Source organism: Alligator sinensis, unplaced genomic scaffold, assembly GCF_000455745.1.
Source record: "Alligator sinensis unplaced genomic scaffold, ASM45574v1 scaffold857_2, whole genome shotgun sequence".
Lineage (NCBI taxonomy): Eukaryota > Metazoa > Chordata > Crocodylia > Alligatoridae > Alligator > Alligator sinensis.
Window position 1 is genome coordinate 370,230 of NW_005842261.1, and position 22,009 is coordinate 392,238.

The window sequence follows — 22,009 nt, forward strand, 5'->3', positions numbered from 1 at the left end:
ATTCCTGCTTTTGTCCCAGCTAACCCAGGATGCATACATCCCAGCCAGCTAACCCAAGATGCACACATCCCAGGATGTTAGAATTGTGCCACACTTGTGGTGAATCAAAGCAGTCATTCTTTATTTAGCCTTCAGCACTAAGCTGATATTTGATAAATGCAAAGTGCAGGGTGGTGCTCAAAACACAGGACATGGGACTGGGTCTCTTGGCTCCAGCTCCATGTCTAGCCTGTTGTGGGATCTGGAGTAAGCAGCTTCATCAAAGTTAGTTCACCATCTGTAGCAAAGGAAATAGCACTGACCTACTTAATAAGCTTCAACAGGTTGATGATAAGATTTTAAAGCGCTTGGAGATCTTCATGTGGAAGGCACCATAAAATAATCATGCTCCCTTAGAAGCAAAACCATCTTGTTTAAACATAATCATTGACTGGTAAAGTGGCAAGAGAGATTCTAGGCAGCGAGGCAATTCATAGTATAGTGTGATCTCCCATGGTTTGGCATGGTGTCCCAGCATGACATCCATTCTGTAAAAGGGGAGAGGGTATAGTGACTCAAAGATCGCCCAGCTCCTCTAGTATATTTTCTTTTATTCCTTTAGACATTCCCTGAGCCTCATCTAGAGTACTCAGTGCTCTGGGGGACTCGTCCCTCCCCAAGAAACTAGCAGTCAAGAAGAAACACAGCCCATGATTAAGGGGTGTAAGTTGTAGCCGTGTTGGTCTAAGGACATAGGCAGACAAGTTTCTTTGCGGAAATCCAATATCTTTTATTAGACCAACTCAAATAAAGTAGTTGGAAAAATTCTTGGCAAGCTTTGGGGCATTTATGTGTTTGGGCCCGAAAGCTTGCTAAGAAAAATTTGATATGGTCTAATAATAGAAATCGGATTTCCCCAAATCCATGGTTAAGCACCTAGGACACCAGCACCCTGAATTCCCACTGACTCAGCATTATCTAGGGAGGGATCTGCACCCTGAGAGATTGCAACCCAAGTGCCAATGGAGTGGAGACATTCAGGGCATCTTCATCATGGCCACCAGCCAGGACCTTATTAGGATGCTCTTCCCACACTCTCCCACTTTCCTGGAACAAGCCTGGCAGGTAAAACCTTGCTAAGGTTGTCTCCTGTGGTGGCTCTCAGAGGGAGCAGCCTCAGAGGGATGCTCCAGAATAGGCACACATGGTGTCAGTGAGCAAAGTGAGTTCAGGAACTTCCCAGCTTGGAGCACGCTACTGCTGCAGTGCAAACAGAGCCTCAGAGGCTCAGCAGCTTTCTAAAATGCTTAATCTGCTCGGGGAGTGGTGCAGGGAGGCAAGTAGTGTTGGGTCCCACGCTGCACCCCTAGCAGCTCGCTGTAGCTCTTTTGCCTAGTAAGGGCCATGGTCAAAGAAGATGCGGGTGCTTCTCTTCAGTGTAAAAGAGTTCAGCTTTTGTCTGCCTATCACCTCCACACGCTTTCTCAAATGCAGCATCTGCGTATCAGTAGCAGTGGTTAATTCACAGGGCCTCTCTGTCGTCTTACTTCAGGGTATAAACTGATCAGCAGCTGGGGTCAGGGAGAGAATCTTTGTTTCTGAGATAAAATATTGCACAACTGCCTAGGTTCATTACAGGGGTGGGGAGGTTTACATCTTCCTCTGAAGCGTCAAGTAAAGGCCACTGCCAGCAGCAGGATAATAGAGTGGAAGGACCAACGATCTGTTTTACTGTGCATGACAAATCGGATGCCCCCGTACGAACATTTGTAGTTGCTTCGAGCCCATGTCTCTCACAGGAAACCCATTTGACACAGTGTCATCCTATTTCTTTGTGCCCTTTACGGTATCAATTTTACTCAAGGCCTTGTAGAGTTTGGTGTATTAAAGTCACCTTAGTTATCTTCAGTGCCTCTTGCCTTCTTCCATCTTTTCTTTTATATGAGCTGCCTCTTTCCGTGAGAGAGTGTCTTCATCTTCCCTACATTGTTTTCTTCTCATACCCTTCAGCCACAGGAATGCTTTGCCATTGTCTCCTATTCAGGTCTGAGATGTGTTTCTATTGCTGCTGCTTGAAAATAGCACTATCTTTTGCACTCTTCTCATTGCCCTGTTCTAGATGGACTGGGCTATAAAACGCCCTCTAATTTATTACTCTGCTACCTATGTTCCTCATCTTTACTGCAAATTGAAAACACATCCTTGTTAAGATGCACCAACTGGAAAAAGGGGCCTTGACAATTATAACGTGCCAAACTATTCATCTCAAGCACCAACATGATGATAATAGTTTGCCATTCCTGGAGAGTAGTTAAACCTCAAATAATGAGGTTGCCAATTATCTCTTGTACTCCCCAATGTTTAGTCACAAATCAAAGTTACTTGGTGGATGTAAGGGGTATTTCTCTGTGACTGCCGGACCTGGGAAGAATTTGGCACCTGCGGCTACCTACCAGTTGATACCTCTGAAAAAATCAGGCCCCTAGTGATTAATTCTGGATATTTCATAGAGTATTACATGAAGTGAAGAGGGTGGCAACATTAAGAATAGGAAGGGGAGAACCCTGGGGAAAGTGAGGGTGTTCATATATGTGCTCTGGGGGTGTGCTTTAATTAGAGCAGCTCTGAGACTTGCTGTGATTAAAGCACTCCGGCAGCCTCCAGTGTCACTTATATCAGCATCCCCACGCTGAAAAATGGCAGCAGGGATGCTTTAAAGCTCATCAAATGCTCATCAAATGCCACCATTTTTCAGTGCGGGGACACTGATATACGTGACACTGGAGACTTGATTAATCAAGTGTGCTCCGATGCGGTGTAATTACAGCATGTCAGAGCAGCCTCATTATAGGCACCCTGAGTGCCTGAGCATGGAAAGCCCACATTTGGTTCAGCGTTGGACTAAACATGTTTCAGAGTAAGGAGGAAACCTCTGTCTACTGCTACTCTGGAACTGAAGGCATAGACAATGCAATGGCAGAAAAATTCTCTTCTCCAAAGCGTCTCTGTATGGTGATAGCGGTGGGGATGTCAAATGAGTGTCTCGCTCCAAGCATCCCAGCATGATTCTCTCTTCACCACATCAATCATGCCTGTTGAATTTTCAAGGGATTTCTAGAGACACAGTCTTTGGTTTCCATGTAACGACCACCCTGCGCCAGGTTGTCAGATGGAATTGAACCCTGAGACCAAAGTGCAGATGTCAGCTATGAGCCAAACAGCTCAATTATTCATTCAGCCTGTTCTTAAATCTCATCAATACCTCTGAGACTTAAGCGCCTGTTAAAGTGCCTTACTGTGTGTTTTGCTGGATCTGGCCCTTAGCTGGGAGCAGTAGCAAAGGGCTGTGGGTCAGCCCAAAGAAAGATGTGTTAGCCAGCATGTGGTATATTTACTAAGTAGTCCCCATGCAGCCGTCACTCTGACATCCCAATCCAGACGTCCATGCGCATCCCTCCATCCCATTAAGAGATTTAAAACTCTACCACTAACTTTTAGTCTCCTCTTCCCCCCCAAAGCAATGATGCAGGTTAACTAGCAGCACACGGATGAACTCGTGGCCATGGTTGAGTGTGAAGAGAGGCATTTTTGTGGGAGCTTTTATTCATTTTGTACAGGGAAGAAAAGTAAAGGGAATGATCTGGACCTCCTTGGCAAGATGAATGGGCTGCCAGATGCTTGCTCCCTTGATCTTTGAACATCTCCTTTAGTTATATGTTATAGTAATGCCTGCTGCTGGGCAATTAATCTAGAGACTGTACAAAGACACAGTAGGAGACAATACCTTTTCCAAAGAACTTACATCTAAATAGACAAGGGGCAGTAGGGGAACGGAGAAATGAAGCAGCTTGCCAAAGGGCATACAGCAGGGCACTTACAGAGCTAGGAAGACAACCCAGGTCCCCTGTTCCCCATAGACCAGGTTGCCTCGCTAAGATAAGTGCTGAACTCTCTCTAAGCTGACACAGTACAAGACGAAGGCTTTGTCCTTGCCAAGGCTTTTGGTCCAGGCCACAAAGAGTTTCTAAATAAATCCCTTGCAAGATGCTACTCCCTCACTTTAAAAGGCAACTTGTTCTTGTTATTTCCCATTAGCCTTTTGTGTCTTTGATTTCAAATTGGCACCAGGGAGCATCTCAAGGAATCCACCAACATTATACAAATTGAACTCCAGAGGCACAGCAAGCAGCGAGGCATTAAATATGACTTTCTGAGCTGAGCTCTTCCAAGTTCACCTTTGCTTTCTTCCTCCTTGTTCTGGTAAGAAGACAGATGCAGTAGGTGGCCACCGAAGAGCTGAATGAGGAAGCAGGTGGCTGCCGGGAACCGATCGGAAGCTGAATTTAGTCGCCCTTTTTATTTTTCCTATTCTTCTGGAACAAACAAACAAACAAACAAAACCCCGCTTCTTCTGCACATTCATTATGCCCGGCAAAATCCTTAGGAAACAAAGGCTTTATGTAGCACAAAGCATGATGGAGGAGACTGGGAACTGTGGAATCGCTTTTTTCTAGAGGGTTGGACTGAGCTAATTATACCCCCCATTCAAACAGAACCAGCAGAGCCCGAGCAGCATAACAAAGAGCCGCACATTTGCCTGCTGCAGCCAGTGCTATTGTATTTTGAAAATACTAGGAAAGACCTATGAGAAAACAGAGGCAAAAACTGGAGAAATCTGTCATCTGCCAGATCCTAATACACAGAGAGAGCAGGCTGGGGGAGGGGGCGAAAATATTTTAAAATGCAAACAAGGCCCATTGAGGCTCTACTAACACTTCCAAGAGATAATTTTCAAACTTAATGATTTTCACATTTAATTCAGGGGGAAATTAGTCACCAGGTATTAAGACAAAGAAAGGCTCTCTCCTGTGTTTGGATTCTATACCGTTGAAGCTGCATTATCTCTGGAATAATTAAAATGCTCGCTGAAGTAGAAAATGCACTATCTGATTCATTAGCCAGATTTCCCTTTGTAAAGTAATCACTCCCCAACTCACGTCGGCTTATCGGAAATAGAGAGACGGGTCTGAAGGGATCTCAAAGCCTTAACAGATAAAGAGGGAGGAGCCAGGAGACCCTGAGGATAGAGTAAACACGTTTTGCTCTTTGACACGTGCATGGCAGCATAGTACCTTGTGTTCAGTTAATGAATTTAAGCAGGGCTTGTCTGGAAAGGCAGGGTCCAGTTCCACACGTCCGTCAATCTGCGCAGCACGCAGATAACTCGGCATGTCCAAAGGAGCTGAATCCCGTAAATGAAGGGTCGCTGTGCCCAGTGGCTGCTTGTAGTAGGCAGTAGGCATCTGTCTGTCTTGCAAGATAATAACATTATGCCGAGCGTGACATCAGCTCGCTGAAGGTAATCCTTGTTTGAAAGATAAAGCAAAACTGGAGTGACCTCTCCAGGGTGCAAAAACCTGGGGAGTGTATGTAGAGACACTGAGCTGCCCACACACCAGTGTCCCCTTCTCAGCTTTGCTGACTTAACCCAAAGGAAAGGCAGGTGCCAGTATGTTTGGAACCAGTTTGGGCACAGGAGCTGTCAGAGCAAAGGAGATCATCCATTTATACATCTATCAGGACCTCATTCCTAGACTGGTTGCAGACCAGGGTTAAAGAGCCCAGTCTACCCTATCTTCGGAGTGGACTTCGGTTCCACAACTTTTTGGCAGCCTTGTAGCCCTGGGAGCAACAGGGTAGTTCAGGTTGCAGCTCCCTCTGCACTTGAATGCACACAAATAGCTGTACATGCACGCGGCAGAGCACCTGGACAGTTGAGAGCATGAGAGAGAGAGAGAAAGAGAGGAAATGCAACATTTCTCTGGGGTCCGAGGAAAAGCAAGGACAGCTACAATCTGTATATGCTTATGACTAAAGAACAATGAACAGCTGAAGGTATACGACCGATTAGGGACACCCCAGCTCATGTCTGGAGGTGCACAGGGTACTGTCAGAAGTAGACAGATGGAAGCACAGAAAGGGAAAGCTGGCAGAAGAGAGCGCTGGGACATAGATTGCCTTCTTGACAATTTTTTTCCCCACACAAAAATTGAAAGAAGCAAAAAGACTTTGGCTCAGACACAATATAGTCAACTACACACTTTGAAACACCATATATCTGGTCCCCAAAATCATGAGATTTTAAAGAAAAAAACAAACAAACAAACAAATATTGGTTTCTTGCTTTTTCTCTTCTGGTTTTTATGGCCTTACATTATGAGGGCGTCACATTTCCAAGCTCTACAAACACGGCAGCTAAAAATCTTACCTAACTGTTGAGATTCTCGCAGAATCATATGCATCCAGGAGCTAGGCCTTTTAGGAAGACACCGAGTATCAGAAGGCTTGTGATAAAATTGCGAGAGCTGACAACACTGCTAACAGTATCAGAGCTAGATAAAGAATGGCATTGAGAGCTCCTTTTCTGGCTTCTCAGAAGCTACCTCTGTCTAATTCTTGCATCTTTCAGACTCTGTGCCCATGTTGGGACAGTGAAATGGTTAGGACTTGGAATGTACTTTGTGCCCATAGCACTTTTCTTCAGGCAAACTATTATCCCAAATATCAGAGCAGTCCCCAAACAGCATAGGCAGCTGGTAGGGAAGGCACAGAGGGGGCACATGCCCCCACTGCAGGGCCATGCCTGCCATTGACACCTCCAGCGGCTTCTGCAGGTGTTCGCCAGCTCCGTCCCCGCCTCCAGTAGCTTCTGTGGGTGCTTGCCCAGACTCCGAAGGCACCAGTCACCCATGCCAAATGGTGAGATCTGTGCAAAGTCCAGCAGGAGAAAGCAAAATAATTTCCTTTTTTTTCTGAATGCAAGTCAAAATGCAACAAAGGCACCCATGTCCCCCCACCAGGTCCTGCCAACCTGCTGACTGGATGCTCCATTCCACACTCATGTTCTTACATGTTTTAGGAAATGGGAAGCATGCCTATCTCGATAAACCCAGCACCCCAGCAGGCACTAACAGGCTGTCCCAGCAGAGAGAGCAAGGCTTAAACAGATTCTGGTGGGTTTGTAAACAAGACAATTCACCTCTGGAGTCTTTTCAGTGTGGTTAAGCAATCCCAAATCAGGACAGAAGTTTCACCATCCTGGACCTAATAAGCAACATTGAGGTTCAGCAAGAAATTAGGGAAGTGCTATACGAGGCTGGTTTTTTGTAAGTGGCCTTTATTGAGCTAGAGTCTGTGTCTTGGAGAAGCATTCGGTGCTGGCTGGGGCTCTTTGATGGTGGCATAGATGAGAGCACCCTGGGCTTTCTGCTTTTGTGTTGCTTAGTTCTGGAAGGCCTTTCTCTGTGTAAGGTGGGGGATTTGTCTTGGACTCCTGTATTTGTCCCCTGAGAGCTGAGAGGTCCCTTGCACCTCGAGGGAAACACAGGGAGAAGCTTCCTGAAAATCTTTTCTTATTTTTTTTCCCTGCATTGTAGTGATCCCCAAGGTAACAAAGCACTTACTTTCCAACCCTGTCTTCACCTGCATCGTCCTGGCTGCCTGCATGGAGATTGCTGTGGTCGCTGGTTTTGCTGCCTTCCTGGGGAAATACCTAGAGCAGCAGTTCAACCTCACCACTTCATCAGCTAATCAGCTCTTAGGTGAGTAGTCATCTTTACTGACCACCCAACTCCTCCAATTCCTCTCACAGTAATAGCAGGTTACCTTTTGATAGCTTCTTTCATCTGAGGATCTCAGGACCTTTTGAAAATTGAATACGTAGGCAAGAGAGAGGAGGTAGCTGCAGGTGTTTTACAGAGCACAAAGCTGAGGCCCAGAAAAGTTAATTTTTTTTAAAATCCTTTATTTTGGGTGCCTCCATGTTTTAGAACCTGCCTGCAATCACCAAGTTCCTTGTTTGTAGAAGCTTGCATGTCTCCATCCTTGGAGGTTTTTAAGGCCCAGCTTGACAAAGCCCTGGCTGAGATGATCTAGTTGGGGCGGTCCTGCTTTGAGCAGGGGGTTGGACTAGATGTGACCTCCTGAGGTCCTGTCCAACCCTCACTTTCTGTGATTTTATGATTTATACAGCAGCAGTTGAGTTTCTGAGGAATCAGGGTTGCTCTGCCCTTTTGAAAATCAAGCCCATGCTGTCAAAAACTTGGTAACCCAAACAGTAGTCACCCAAATTTATGAATGGGCTGACAGCACTTAGTGGCCATGTCTACATGAGACATTTACTGTGGAGCTGCCTAATTAGCTTTGCAGTAAACATCTCAGTGTGTGCACATGCTTCCCTATTAGGCCACAGTCAAATAATAAAATCTACCGTAAGATAGTACGGTATAACCTCATAAGTCTGGCATCCTTGGGATCTAGCACCTGCTGGAAATTTGAAAATTCTGGATTTTTGAAACAGTGTGTGGCCACTGCTCTGGGACCGGCTACTCCCGGATGTAGTGTATTTTTTTAAAGTGCCGGATTTTTGAGAACTCTAGAATTTTGAAAACTAGATTTTTGTCATTTTACTGTACTTGTAAATTCAAGTGCTATCCTACTGCAGAGTTTTTTTAGTGTGCAGAAGTGCATGTGTAGATGCTGATGGGGCTGGTTGGGGCACAAGGATGCTTTATGCAGGCACTGCCTGCCAGCTAGTCCCACACTGGAATCCCCTTGTGCCCCAGCCATCCTCTCTGCAGCATGTTGAGCCAGGAGCAGCCCTGGGCTGGCAGGCTGACCCCCCAGACCCTCTGACAGCCGGGGGTGCTCCAACCTGGCTCAGTGTGCTGTGGTCGTTCAAGCACAGTGCCCGTGAGCAATAAACTCGGGTGCAATATGTGCCAAAGTTTATTGCTGCACGTTACTTGTGTGTGTAGCTGCACCCAGTGAACCCACAGCAGAGCCAAGAGCCAAAGCTCCCCTCTCGGTCCTGTGCTCAACACATTAGGCCATGCTAAACCATGATGGTTTCTCTAGATTTAATCTGTTTTTGTGAGCTACAATGGGATACAGCAAAGGCCACCTTTTAAATGTCCTGACCTAAAGCAGAAATCCCCAACAGCTATCCACAGTGTTTTGGGGTCATTGGGCCCAAAGGAGCAGAGGTGCTTATCTAGCTAAGATCTGTGCTGTACTGCCTGCCTAATGGCTAGAGCTGTCTGCACGGACGTGGAGCCCAGTTCCTCTGGAAAGCCCTTATCTCCCCCTCGGTTTGGTGCATTTCAAATGGGAAATGCAGCCAACAAAAGGGCCTCAAGCAGCTGTTCTCATAGCCCATCAGATGCATCCTGGTCATGCTTCGAGCAGCTTCTGATTTTAATATCACACTAAAGAACTTGTTGGCTGCTGTCCCGCTGCTGGCTCCTCTCCATTTTTTAATTTAAACGAACTTAGTGTAGCATTTCCCAGCTACTGCTCATGAGGGTCTTCACATTCAGAGACCTTGCTGCAGAATTTAGATTCAGCTTGTCATGTCGACACACAGCCTTTGGGTATAACTAGCAGCAGTGGGGAGTTGGGGGCAGTGAGCCAGAAAAGGCCCAACATGGTGAGAAACTTCCTTCAGCAGCTTTCCAAAGTGACTAGGGAGTGTGAGAACCAAACTTAAAGGTCTTTAAAGAGGCTAGCTTTTCAGACAGCACTGATCAGTGAAATGCTTTAGGTCATAAAAAAATTGGACTGTAGGTAGAACTGCAGATGGAGAGGTCTGCACCGGATGGAACGGTAAGGAGGAAGAGTGGGGACCAGATGAGGTTGTCTTGCCATCGTCCTCTCAAACCGGGAACCTGCTTGCTCCTGAATACACAGATAAGCATCTAGTCCCTGGGATGCTTCCCCACATTGGCACTGCTCACCATGAGGGGTTTTCCCTGTCACCAGCACCCTGAGATACTCACTGGAAGGTAACCGTACATCCTTCTACAGTTTGGTCTTCCAACTCTGACTGTCCCACCGTGCCTCTCCCTAACCTTTTCTTCCTCTTTCAGGCATGACGGCAATCCCATGTGCATGTCTGGGCATATTCCTGGGCGGTCTCCTGGTGAAGAAGCTCAGCCTGTCTGCACTCGGAGCCATCAGGATGGCCATGCTAGTTAACCTGGTGTCCACAGCTTGTTACGTCTCGTTCCTCTTCCTGGGCTGTGACACAGGTCCTGTTGCTGGGGTTACTGTTCCCTATGGAAACAAGTGAGTGCACACTGAATTTCACCTCCATCCCTCACACCCACCGGCCCATTATCCTGGCTGGACAGTAAAGCACAGTGGCACGTTACCTCAACTAACCTGCTCGTATCAGTTCTGGTTTTCTGTCTGTCTGGCTTTTACTGCAGCCATCACTCAAAAATTCAAGTGCCTCCAGGGCTAAGTAACAATACAGATTAACAGGGCTGCTGCACACATACACCAGGGGCTGCATGAGGGAAACGCCACTAAAGTCATTAATGTTGCAGCTGATATTGCCTTGGTTGAATGTACCCTGTATTGCAGAAGTGCCAGGAAATAAGTCATAAAAAGAAGCATGGGAGGTAACTTCCATTGGGCTCAGCTAAAACCGTCCCAAGTGGCAGGAGACAGAAGGTCATTTATTTACAAGCTGTGGACACTTACTTCCACTGCCAAAGTCAGGCCGAATCACGGGTACACACCACTGCTGAGAATTAGAGAGATGGCTTACCTTCGAGTGCCTGACTGAGGATTTCAGGGTGAAATGGGGCACATCCTTTTGTAAACTTGGCTATTTACTGCTGCCCAACTCGCTGCCTGGCTGCATTTTCAGTGGCACTTTAGGCCCCGGAGTGCCCTGTGGAGCTGATGGGACACTATGAGTGTGTTATTTCAGGGTTCTCCATATGTGATGGGGTCCTTCCCCCTGTCTGCTGCTGGTTGTTCCTATGCTAGATGCACACCGTCCAGCCGCTCCTGCCTTGGAGCGCTGTAGCCTTGGGCTGTGCAGTGCTCAAATGTGTCTGGTGCAGCTTCACTTAAAATTCCCCCTCTCACTCCTGAGCTACCCTAGAGAGATGATGGCACCAGAAGGGGTAAATGTCAGTGTGTTTTTTTCAGTGGCAGAGTGTATGACCTAGAGTTTTTTTCTGCTGCCCCTCATGCCATGTGCTTCCAGTTGTTGGCTTCCCAAAGCCTTTGTCATGCAGCGCTGCTTGAGGAAGCAAGTGGGGGGTCATGGCACTACCCATCCATTTCTGATTCTGCTTCTTTTACAGCGCAACTCCGACCTCACCTTTGGACCCATATTCCCCCTGCAATAACAACTGTGAATGCCAAACCGATTCCTTCACTCCAGTCTGTGGGGCAGACGGGATCACGTACTTATCCGCCTGCTTTGCTGGCTGCAACAGCACGGTAATTGTCCTGATTTACTCAGTGTCTCCTAGCCAGCTGTGCGGGTGGGTGGGTGTGTGCATGTGTATGTGTATGTGTGGGTGAGAGAGACAGAGCGAGATACAGATGTGCGAGGCTGGAGTATATCCTGTACAGAGCTGCTCATTTTCACCCAAGAGTGGCTGAAGCCCCCTAGCCGTCTTCTTACCTAAGAGTGAGAGCAACTGAATAGGCCATCTTTCACTCGCTCACATAAATGTCTCTGACAGTCTTCCTGCATCACATGAAGATCTGTCAGACCCCAGAGTGACCAGCCTGGGCCTGGGGCAGAGTCCAGACCCACCTGGAGGGACTCACCGGTTCTGCGCCTGGCTGCTTATAGAAAGATCGTTTTCTTCCCGCTTTCTCCCCTCTTTCTCCTCATTCCTGTTTCTTCACTGGCCGCCCTAATTCCTCTGCTCTCCATCGTGCCCTGCCTTCCTCATTCCTGATTCCTTCCCTTTCCTCCTTTTCCTCCTCTGTTTCAACCACTTTTTCTCTATTCTCCCTTCTCAAACAGAGTCGAGAACAGAGGACCAGTGGAGCAGCAGGGACTCCAGCTCACATTGATAGCCACAGGCACTCTGTTTATTCAGTCTCACTATCTCTGGGTTTGTTTCATTTAAAGAACAAACCCTCTCTGGGGAAGGAGACCAGCTCTTTAGTGACTCAGAATCTCCTATGTTGCCTTTTAAGATGAGGGATTTTTTTTTTAGGGGTGGAGGGAAAGAAAGAAATGCCTGAAAAGACTGTCCCATTATTTTGTTATTATTATTGCAGCTTTGCTATCTTAAGACTGATCACTGCAGGAATTAAAGGAGCTCCATGGGTACTAGGATCCTTAGTGCTACAAGCGAGATAACAAAAGATAGATTGGCCAGAAATCTCTTCTGAAGCACTCCAGGCCCCTTGCTCTTCTGCGTACCTGGGATCTTATTAAATGAGACTGGGTGCAGTGGCTGCTCACAGCTGTTGAAGCAGCACAGCGCGCCATATCCAATTATCCCTGCTCTGCTTTGCCCTTCTTTATTTGTGAAATTGTATTGCATTGTGGTTCCCCCCACTTGCCCTGCCTCTGATATGCTCAATGCTCTGCCTCTCCTTTCTAGCGAGCATACCATGTAGATCACTCACTTTTAATCCTAAACCACCCCAGCAGAAACTGGGAAATCATTGCATCTCACAAAAAAACAAAGGACAGCTTCCTGCCCATCTCCACTGTGCCAGGCCAGAGACAGATGTGCTGTACAGCTACTAGGTGTGTGAGAGGAGGCAGGCAACTCAAAAAAAGCAGGCTGCTGCTTGAAGAGGGCAGAGAAAGACGGGTATTAAAGCTGAACAGTGAGGTGCATCTCATGCCCTCGGTTCCCTCCAAGAAGAAACACACAAGCCTGGAACAACCAGGAGGCTGAGACAAGAGCTCGCTGCTAATAAGCAATGAGTCATGGCACACAGCAGAAATCTCCTGCCATTTAGCCACCCTGCAGGGTACCAGCCCTTGCATCTGACCTCATTGGCATCTTCAGAGTCAGAATTTCAGCGGGCAGGTGCTACGTGGGGATTTTTTTTAACTTTCCACAAGCATGTGCATCTATTTTGGTGACAGGCTGGATTTGTGTCAGCCTCTCTTCCACCCTCTAGTGACTGCTGTAAGATCTCTGTCTGTCTGTCTGTGTGACCCATGGGCCCAGGACCGATGACATAGTTTCACAGCCAACCTCTCAGCAGGAGCAAAGGAGACACCGTGATACCAACACCTAGGTCTTTGAAGAGGATTTTAGGCCAGGACATTGCACGCAAAATTGCAAAAGCTGCATGTGTTAATCTCCTGCATTTCCTTTGGCATTAACCTTGTGCCCAATTTTGCTCCCTAACACCATTGACATGGAACAAAGCATCAGTAGAAAGACGTCTGCCCGCTATGCCAGGTCGTTGGCAAGGAAAAAAATTAACTAGTTACTTGCAGAGCATAAATGTGAAATTTATGTTTATTCTGCTTACAGCAAACTTTTCATTGCTTAAAACAGAGCATTGTAAAGGAAGCACGGCATGTGTCTCCAATAATTGTGTCAGGTCTTCCTGATCATTATATAAGTATGATGCCTAACATATCACAAATATAAACCCACCTAGCAAACATCTTGCTCTCCCACACTCTCTGTCTTTCCTGGTTTACTTCATCATCATCTTGGGGTTTTGGCAGTAACGTTCTGGGCATGAGTTACAGAAGCAATAGCATCCTCTGGAAAGGACATCACCAAGAATTATGGACTGGTTTGGCCAAACAGTGGCCCTGAGGCAAAGCCAAATTGCCAAACTAAGTTTTAAACCCATAATCCAGGTAATGACCTGCCTAGAAGGCCTTGTGGATGTTATATGCTTGTGATGAGCCAAGGGTTGCTTTTTACAGGGACATAAAGTTCTCTGAATGCTTTATTTAATGTTACCCCATTGTTTGTTTCCCAGCTTTTCCTCTCTGTGGACAACTTCTGATGTAGTTTGTAGCACTCGGTTAGTTTGTCTGTCTTAGACGCCATTGTTCTCTGTGATTAAGTTGGTCTGAAGACGTGCAGTTGAGCCTGAGGCTCTGGTGTTTATTAGTGCTAAAGGGGGAAAGGAACAGCTCTTTCATTTCAGGAAATTCTCTTTCTAACCATTCCTCGACTATCAATGACCCTAGAGACCTGAGCCATAGACCATAAATCTTGTTTGTTGCATGGTGGTGGTTTTCAATTACCCCTTCGGCAAGAAGAACATGATTTCCAAACCTGATGTTACAGCACTGAACTCTTAGGGCATTTATAGACATGCTTCAGGAGTGGGGGTGGGGTGCTTTAATTAGAGCGGCTCCAAGAACCGTTCTAATTAAAGCACCCAGAATCGGCATCCCTGGGCTGAAAAATGGCAGTGAGGGTGCTTTAACTAAAGCTCGTTCAACGAGCTTTAGTTAAAGCACCCCAGCCACCATTTTTCAGCACGGGGACACTGATTCACGTGACACTGGAATCTGCTGGAGCATGCTAATTCCCACGCTTCAGCAGACTCAATTAATCGAGACTGGTCTAATGCGCTGTAATTACAGGGCAGCCTCACTGCATGTGTATTGGCACCCTTAAGGCTTTACATTGAAATACCAACCGTTGCTCACCAATTACTGCCATTTTTTTTTTTGATAACACAAGTATGGGGAGTTTCCCCTCATAATTTCCACAAGCAGTTGAGCCAGCTATATGTGTAAATTTTGCCACTTATGAAAATCCAGTGCTCAGGCAGTAAGCTTTTGAGTTGCAGGAAGATGATGATAAATTTGCGACCGAATGGTGACAGGATTGCCAGGCATTCTGTGGGACTCAATAGTGATTTGGCATGTGGAGCAAAGTATTGCCTCTTCACAGAAAGAGGGTGAGCATCTGTGTTTGATGTTTCCATTTTTGATGTTTCCGCGTTTGATGTCAGTGTGTTGCTGTAGCACGTGCTATGATGTCAGTAACAAACGATCAAAGATCTCCTAGGCAAGGACTGGATTGGGCACCCTGCACAGTGCTGCATTCGAAACAAGCTGTATTGCACTGCTGTAGGATATTGCTGTTGAAGGTTGATGCATTCAAAAGAGGAGACTGAAAGAGGATAGAGGGGAAAAGGTCTCAGCAGTGGAGTTAGACACACATGGAGTGGAGAGTGCTCCTGCGGCTCCAGTTGCCTGGGACGATTTCTGCCCCAGTCAGATTTGCAGCTACTAAGCTGCTCCCGTTACCCTCTATAATACACCTGAAGTACATCCTAGCATGTCTAATTGAGACCCAGTTCTGACATCCTGCTTACCTGACACCAGTGTCACTCTACTGGATTCACATCAGATTTGGTTTCACGTAAATCAGGACAGAATCTGGCCACTGAGCATAAGAGCTGCGTCCCTCCTTCCTACTGGGTTTCAGCTGCAGGGACTAAGCCAATTCCATGTATATGCCTGAGACCCCCTTGGCTTTTGTGCACAATAAGGCCTTCCCCATAACAGGTAGGCCAGCAGACTTGATTTGGGTCTTGTCTATGAGCACATTGCCAATGAAGTGGTCGGCTGATGTTAGATGGGGCTTATCCCAATGAGGTTTGCCCCCATAAATTGCCAGCACAAGTCCAACTAGCAGCACTGCAGTCTGTCTACATTAGGACATCGGACTGGTGTAAGGACAGCACTGTATGTACTAGTTGCCCTCATTCGGTCCATCTGGCAGCTGGCTGTTTCAGGCTGGAGGGAGAGGTGCTTATTACAGACAGACGGGCACCTGCCTTCACGCTGTAGTATAATGAGGTTCCAGGAGTCCTGTGGGCTTGTGTCTGCCGAAGTGATTTTAAAAAGAAACACTTGACTCCAATACAGAGAGGGATTAGTGTCAGCAAGGAGATGCGGGGGTTCCTGTTGGTATCTGTGGAGGCACTGAACTAGAGCATCTGCTGTTGTGAAGCCCTAAAAAAGTCCCAGCCTAAAAGCCAAGGAAGCTCTCTTTGAACCTTAGGGGGGAGTTGGCTTCTGGATTTTACATGTTATTTTATTATCTTTTTCTGGTGTTCTCGTTTCCTTATGAACACGTGACCTACAAAGCCAGCTGCCTGGCAGAGACAAGCCATGAATCATTTATGATAGTTTTCGCTCTGTATTCATTAAGGGATTGCTTGCTATTATTGTGGACCTTAATTGTGCTGACATTCCCCCACTCCGAAATTCCAGCAGGGTGAGCACAAAAAAAAAAAAAAAATAATCTGACAGGCAAACAAAGCTTCTTCTGACATCCTTTGCTTGCAGGAAAGATCAAAGGGAATGTGGTGGCTTCTTTTTCCTTCTGATTGCATATTGATAAAGTTTAGCTTGCCTGACGGCAGCTTGCAGCTCTGCACAAATCCTTCTCAACTGGATGGCATCTATTAGTCCCATAATACATTTGAGGACCATTATCACTGGTGTCTCTGCCATCACCCCTTTGATACCTAGCTCATCACAAGAAGGTACACACATCATGGCCTCTCCTTCCCAGCATACCATGCACCCGAATGAGACAGCCAAGCAGCAACACCAGCAGCAGCGAGCAGAGCTGCAGATTTACCTCTTTTTATTACGGTGATTTAATTATAACAGTCAGGAAGACAGAGGTGTAGATTGGAAAGTAATTATAACCTTAATCCGGTGACACTTTTGTCATGACGCAGAGCCACCGATCCTTTTCTTTCTTCTCTTCACAAGGGTTTAGCTTGATGGCAATTTTCTTGCCGCAGCATTTGTTTGCAAGACTTGAAAGGAGAGGAAGAAAAGAATAAGGCAGGGAAGGAGCTACCTCGCTGCTAGAATGAATCAGAGCCAGTGCTCTTTTGAAAACGCCAAGCCTTTCCCAACTGGCTCAACAAGCGACTTTATTAACAGTTAGTTAATTTACCGCCGGAGTAAATGGAAATGCCAGTTGGCAGCATCCCCCGTGTAAAAAGCCAGGTCTCATTGGGTGGGGGGAGGAGGGGGTGGGATCTGTTCTCACTAAACCCTGCGCCATGTGCTTTTTGCAGAATCTCACTGGCTGCGCATGCCTCAGCTTGGTCCCAGCCGAGAACGCTACAGTCGTGCCCGGAAAATGCCCCAGCCCTGGTTGCCAAGAAGCCTTCCTGACATTCCTCTGCGTGATGTGTGTTTGCAGCATGATTGGAGCCATGGCACAGACACCGTCGGTTATCATACTGATCAGGTAAGGCTCAGGAGCTGATGAGTCACTCCGTGTACAGCTCATTGCTGTTTCCAGCAGGCTGTAGAAGATTACCTGAGCACAGAAAGGCTTCTCTCGGGTATCTCATTCAAGGTCTGGATGTTACTGCCTTCCACCAAAGTGGAATCCTGGTTTCCCCAGGCCTCTGACCCCATTCAGACCAATGGGAGACACAGATGATCAGTGGATCTCAGAGATTTGAGTGGATTTCAGTGGGTACGCCAGTACCCACCTCTTCATTTGTTAGCTACACTGATGGTGACCAGAGTTCCTTTGGCCTTCAAAGGAGTGTCACAAACAGGAGTGTAGGTTGTAGCCATGTTGGCCTAAGGACATCGGCAGACAAGGTCCTTTGGGTAAACCTGATATCTTTTATTAGACCAACTCAGATAGTTGGAAAAATTCTTCTTAGCAAGCTTTCGGGTATAAATAGCCGTCCTCAGGCTGAGGAAGCATCTGCAGTTGGTGTGTGCTCTTCCACTGTCAGGGTCCTCTTCTGCCCCCAACCTCTCTCCACTGTTGTGAAGCTTGAAAACTAACTAAGATTTGACCCTCACATTGTATCTTGCCCCCAGTGAGCCTTAGCTCTGTCTATCGCAGTCCAGGCCCTGCAGCTCTAGCAAAGGAAGTTTGGCTGTTTCTGAGGCATAATCCTGCGGTTTGTACAAAATTATCGGTCCTCTCTTCCACTCAGAGCTACCTATCAATTGCTCTGCAAATCACCTTTACCAGAAGCAAGCAGTAAGGTAAATGAAACAACAAAAAGATGTATCCCTCAAGCAAGATAAATCACATAAACATGTAACTGGAAGTCGTACAAATTGAATACAAGAAAATAACCCTCACAGCCTCAAAGAAGGATCTCACCCTCCTCCTTTTACTAAAATGCAATACCTCTTTCTTGGCCCAGGTAACTGTATAGCTCTCTCCTGACGGAGTTTCCCTGGAAGTAGCTTCTCAGCTTGACATAGCGGTCATCCCAGGTCTGGCAGCTGGGGGACTAAATCACTCAAAGATCTTTATCAAAGAAGCTTCTCCCAAGGAATCCCTTAAGGGACCATCACCTTATTCACTCATGTATATTCTGTTCAATTCTTGAGGAGCATGTCTGTGTTATGCAGATGAGTTCCTCTCCGCAGAAATGCATCTGTCTGTCAGGCCAGGTGGCATTGCTGATTTACAATTATATCTAAGACATGTCAGAATATTTTCACCTTCCCAGCCAGATAGCCCCCAATCCAATTTCCTTAGCTAACAGTCATTCACAAGAGGTGTCATCCCTCTCTTATCCTTTTCAAACGTGAGAAATATCAGTCTTTGCTCGCTATTCCTTGCAGGTGTCCAGCTTCTGCAAATGGTTCCCCCTGCTAAAGGCTTCCCCTCTTTGAAATGTAAACCATGGTTGTCCGGGATCAACAGTTCTGCCCAAATACGTACCACTGCCTCTCTGGCTGATGGATATGCTTAGCCATCCCAAATGCAAATTCTCAGAGGTTAACTTCCCTTCTGCCAGCCAGGGCTTTCTCTGAATTGTGAATAGCCATTGACTGGCCCAGGCATCCCTGACATATAAGTAGCATTCACTCTGTTGACTATTACTAATCACATTATAAAAGTTCAAAAAATGCTTTTACCTCCGGTACCATAGTTCATACAAATGCAACAATAATAAAACTGAACATAGCTTAACGTCGGCTATAAATCGAGACCAAGCAGTATATTAGTAAACCTAATTTGGGAAAACATCTATGCTGATAAACTGTGAACCCCCCAAATCAGCACTGCCTTTGGAGTGAATTTGTGTTACAAGACAGAGGCTCAGATTGTCAAAACCCATGCCGCTTAATAAGCGCTTAGCTCCCCAGTAGACACCAAAAAGCAATCAGGTCTCAGAGTAGAGATGATATCTTTTATTAGAACAACAAGATTTTTGCAAAAAAATTATTCTTTAATTGCAAAAGAGCTCAACCTTCTGTGAAGATTGGGAGCTGCTGAATGATGGGGTCGTCTGAAAATCTGGCCACCTCATGAGATATCTGAAAGGGGGGCAGATCCTTCTTGGATGCCTGGTCTCCAGTGCATGAATTCAGGTGTGCAGGTCACTTCCTTTGTTTCTCCAGGTCTCTGTTATGTTCAGCAGTGGCACGTTCATCCCTGGTAGGATTCCCCCAAGTTCAGTGTATAATACTGACTTGGCGAATGGACCTGAGGCAACCTGAGTATGGACAGGTAGGAAAAATGGTGCTGGAAGGGGCGAGGTAGAGAAGGCTTGGGCTTCGGACACAGCCACACAGAAAAGGAGCGGGGATGAGAAAAGTTCTGTTTTTGTCCTTTTCGCAGGGGTAAATGATTTTAATGCTAAAATCAGTAAGGTGGCAGAATGGCAGCCACACAATAGCTGAAAGCTGTGGCTTCATCAAGATGTTTTAGGAACGTGTGAAAACAAGAGACCCAAGGATGGACTAAATGAGCTAGTCTCAGTTAACATGCACATCAGCAGAGGTTAAAATGTTAGGGGCAATGAGAAGTGTGTAGGTCCCTGCTGGATTTGGCCCAATATGTCAACAGCAGCAAAAGCAATTTTTTAGTTACGTTTAGTGCATTGCATGGAACATCTGTGGCTGCAAACATATATTCACATGCAGAACAAATGCACTATCGTACACATATGCATCTAAACCTACCTTTTATTTGGAATGATGGGGTCTGTCCAGGTCATCACTCACAGCCTATAATACCTGAGGCACAATAAGCAGATCCAGTCTGCAGCCTAGAAAATTCCAATAAAATTCAATCAATAAGATCTGTTAGAAACACTCTTGGGTGGGTCTCAGACAGATCAGCCATATGAGGGCATGTTTTCCTGCAGGGTCTAAACTGAGATATTCTACCTCCTAGTTCATTTCTCTCTTTGCATCTATGGTAGCTAAAAGGAAATCAGATTTCCAGTGATAAATATTGTGGCAAATGTAATTTGAGGCTTGAAGGGTTCTTTGTTCAGGGAAATTACCAGCACTTGTAGGACTCTGAATAAAGTCATCTTAAGGTGCATCTTCAAGCGAGACAGACCAGTGGCCAGGCAAGAAAGAGAACACAAGAGAAAAAAAGATGTTAAAAAACTTCAATTTCACAGGCCTTTCAAATAGACAGTTCACACACAGAAAGTCATAACTATATTCCTGCCAGAACTGCCAATTTTGATAACAAGTGTTCAGACAGTCTGCAGCTTTCCACGTCTTGCCTGATGTTCTGGGTATGCTGCAGTTTCTAAGTAACAAGGTCCAGAAACCAATCTCACCATACATATATGTGCGAGATGCTTCTGGCTTTGAGAGTTGAACTCTCTACCCATTTGGGCAAGTTAAAACAAAGCCGTCTCTTCCTGAGAGTTGATTAGAGTTTTGCAGCTGAGGAAAGAGGTATTTTCCTTTGGCCTAGAAGGAGGCACACTCAGACAGCCACGCTTGGGCACCTGACTTTGTACATGCACTGAAGTCTGGTTTGAATGGCCACGGTGCAATCTAAGGGATTAATGTTTTAGACGCAGCCTGGAGCCGCTTACATTGCTTTTGAGTGATAACTAAGGAGATGGTGGGAGACAAGGCTACAAAGGAGGGAGAAGATCATGTCATTCAAGGACATTTTAATAAGGGTTTGAACACATATAAATAAAGGAAATCTCAATTGTTTGTCCAAGGCCCTCTGGCATTATTTATCAGTTCTCCAAAGCGGTGTCAGTGCCACCCAGACAGAAATTAAGACAAGTTTGTGCCATAAAGAGTTAATGCACTGAAAGCCTAATTGGCTACTTATTTATTTCTGATGAAAATTTCACATTGACTTCAGTGGGAGCTGCTGCGGGCTTTAAGTACTGTATATAAGAGCAATCAGAGGAAAGGGGTGAGTATCAGAGCCGTGGGGGTAGCATTTTCCTGGGTTTCACAGGGGAGAAAAAAATCATTCTTTAAAAAAAAAAATGCAATGGAAAAAATGAAGCTTCAGGCTTTTTGACTGAACAATATATTAAAAGTATTTTTAGAAAGTCATTTGGACTAGATTTCATAGACATTAGGCCTGGAAGAGACCTTGTAAGACCTCGTAAGATCAGATGTTCCAAATGAAAAATTTTCACTAGCTCTTTGGAAAAAAAAAATAAGGAAACTGAGTACTGTGAAGTTTGATGGTCCCCCACTTTCCATCTTTCCCCACTCTCAAGCCTTTAACCATTGGAGTCCATTTCTAAGGGGATGGGGTAGATTCTCCATCATTTGAAGTCTTGAATTCAAGGCTCTATATCCCTTTAAAAGCGGTGCTGTTGTTCAGCCAAAATGTTATAGTCTTGATGCAGAAATTATGGAGTTGATACTATACAGCCTGTGATATTCAGGAGGATCCGACCCGATGATCGAAAGAGTCCTCTCTTACCTTTGACAACTGTCCGAAGCAGTAATGGTTTCAATGCTATCTAATTCCCTTCCATCATACGTATACATAGAGGTCCCACTATAAGCACAGGTGCCTTGAGTAATATATTTATAAACTTGGGAAAATGTTAATAGAAGAGTGTGGGTGTAGGGCATATTTTTCAGGGTATGGTCACGTAAACCAATAACCACTAGGAAAACTAGAGTGTGAAATGTGGCGTTAGCTACTCCAGACTCATTTCTAGTGTGTACATTCTTACCCTGGGGAAAATGCAGAATGCCTTGCCACATACAATGGCTGAGGGGCAAGAGCATATACAGGAGCAGTTACTGCAGAGTAGCTAACAATCATAAATTCATAGCCTCATTGACCTCATGCAGTTTTGCTCACGTGTCCATACTCTAAGTTTCTCTTTCTGGTGGGGCCTATTATCTGACATCCCTGCCCTGCTTTCCTAAGCCTTTTATGTACCAAAAAACATAAACACCATGTAAGAGAGTATGTGCTTATAACCAGATTAATCCCTTGTGACATTCAATGAGTTC

The 22,009-nt window shown here is 45.9% G+C and overlaps 1 protein-coding gene across 1 annotated transcript in view; it reads left to right on the forward strand.

Moving 5' to 3' along the window:
• The window catches only part of SLCO3A1 (solute carrier organic anion transporter family member 3A1), a 209,739-nt gene that overhangs the window by 179,078 nt on the left and 8,652 nt on the right, over positions 1-22,009 (forward strand). Inside the window, exons 5-8 of the mRNA XM_025208969.1 lie at positions 7,416-7,580; positions 9,906-10,104; positions 11,139-11,277; positions 16,846-17,021. Coding sequence (XP_025064754.1) covers positions 7,416-7,580; positions 9,906-10,104; positions 11,139-11,277; positions 16,846-17,021 — 679 coding nt within the window. The remainder of the gene's footprint in view (positions 1-7,415; positions 7,581-9,905; positions 10,105-11,138; positions 11,278-16,845; positions 17,022-22,009) is intronic.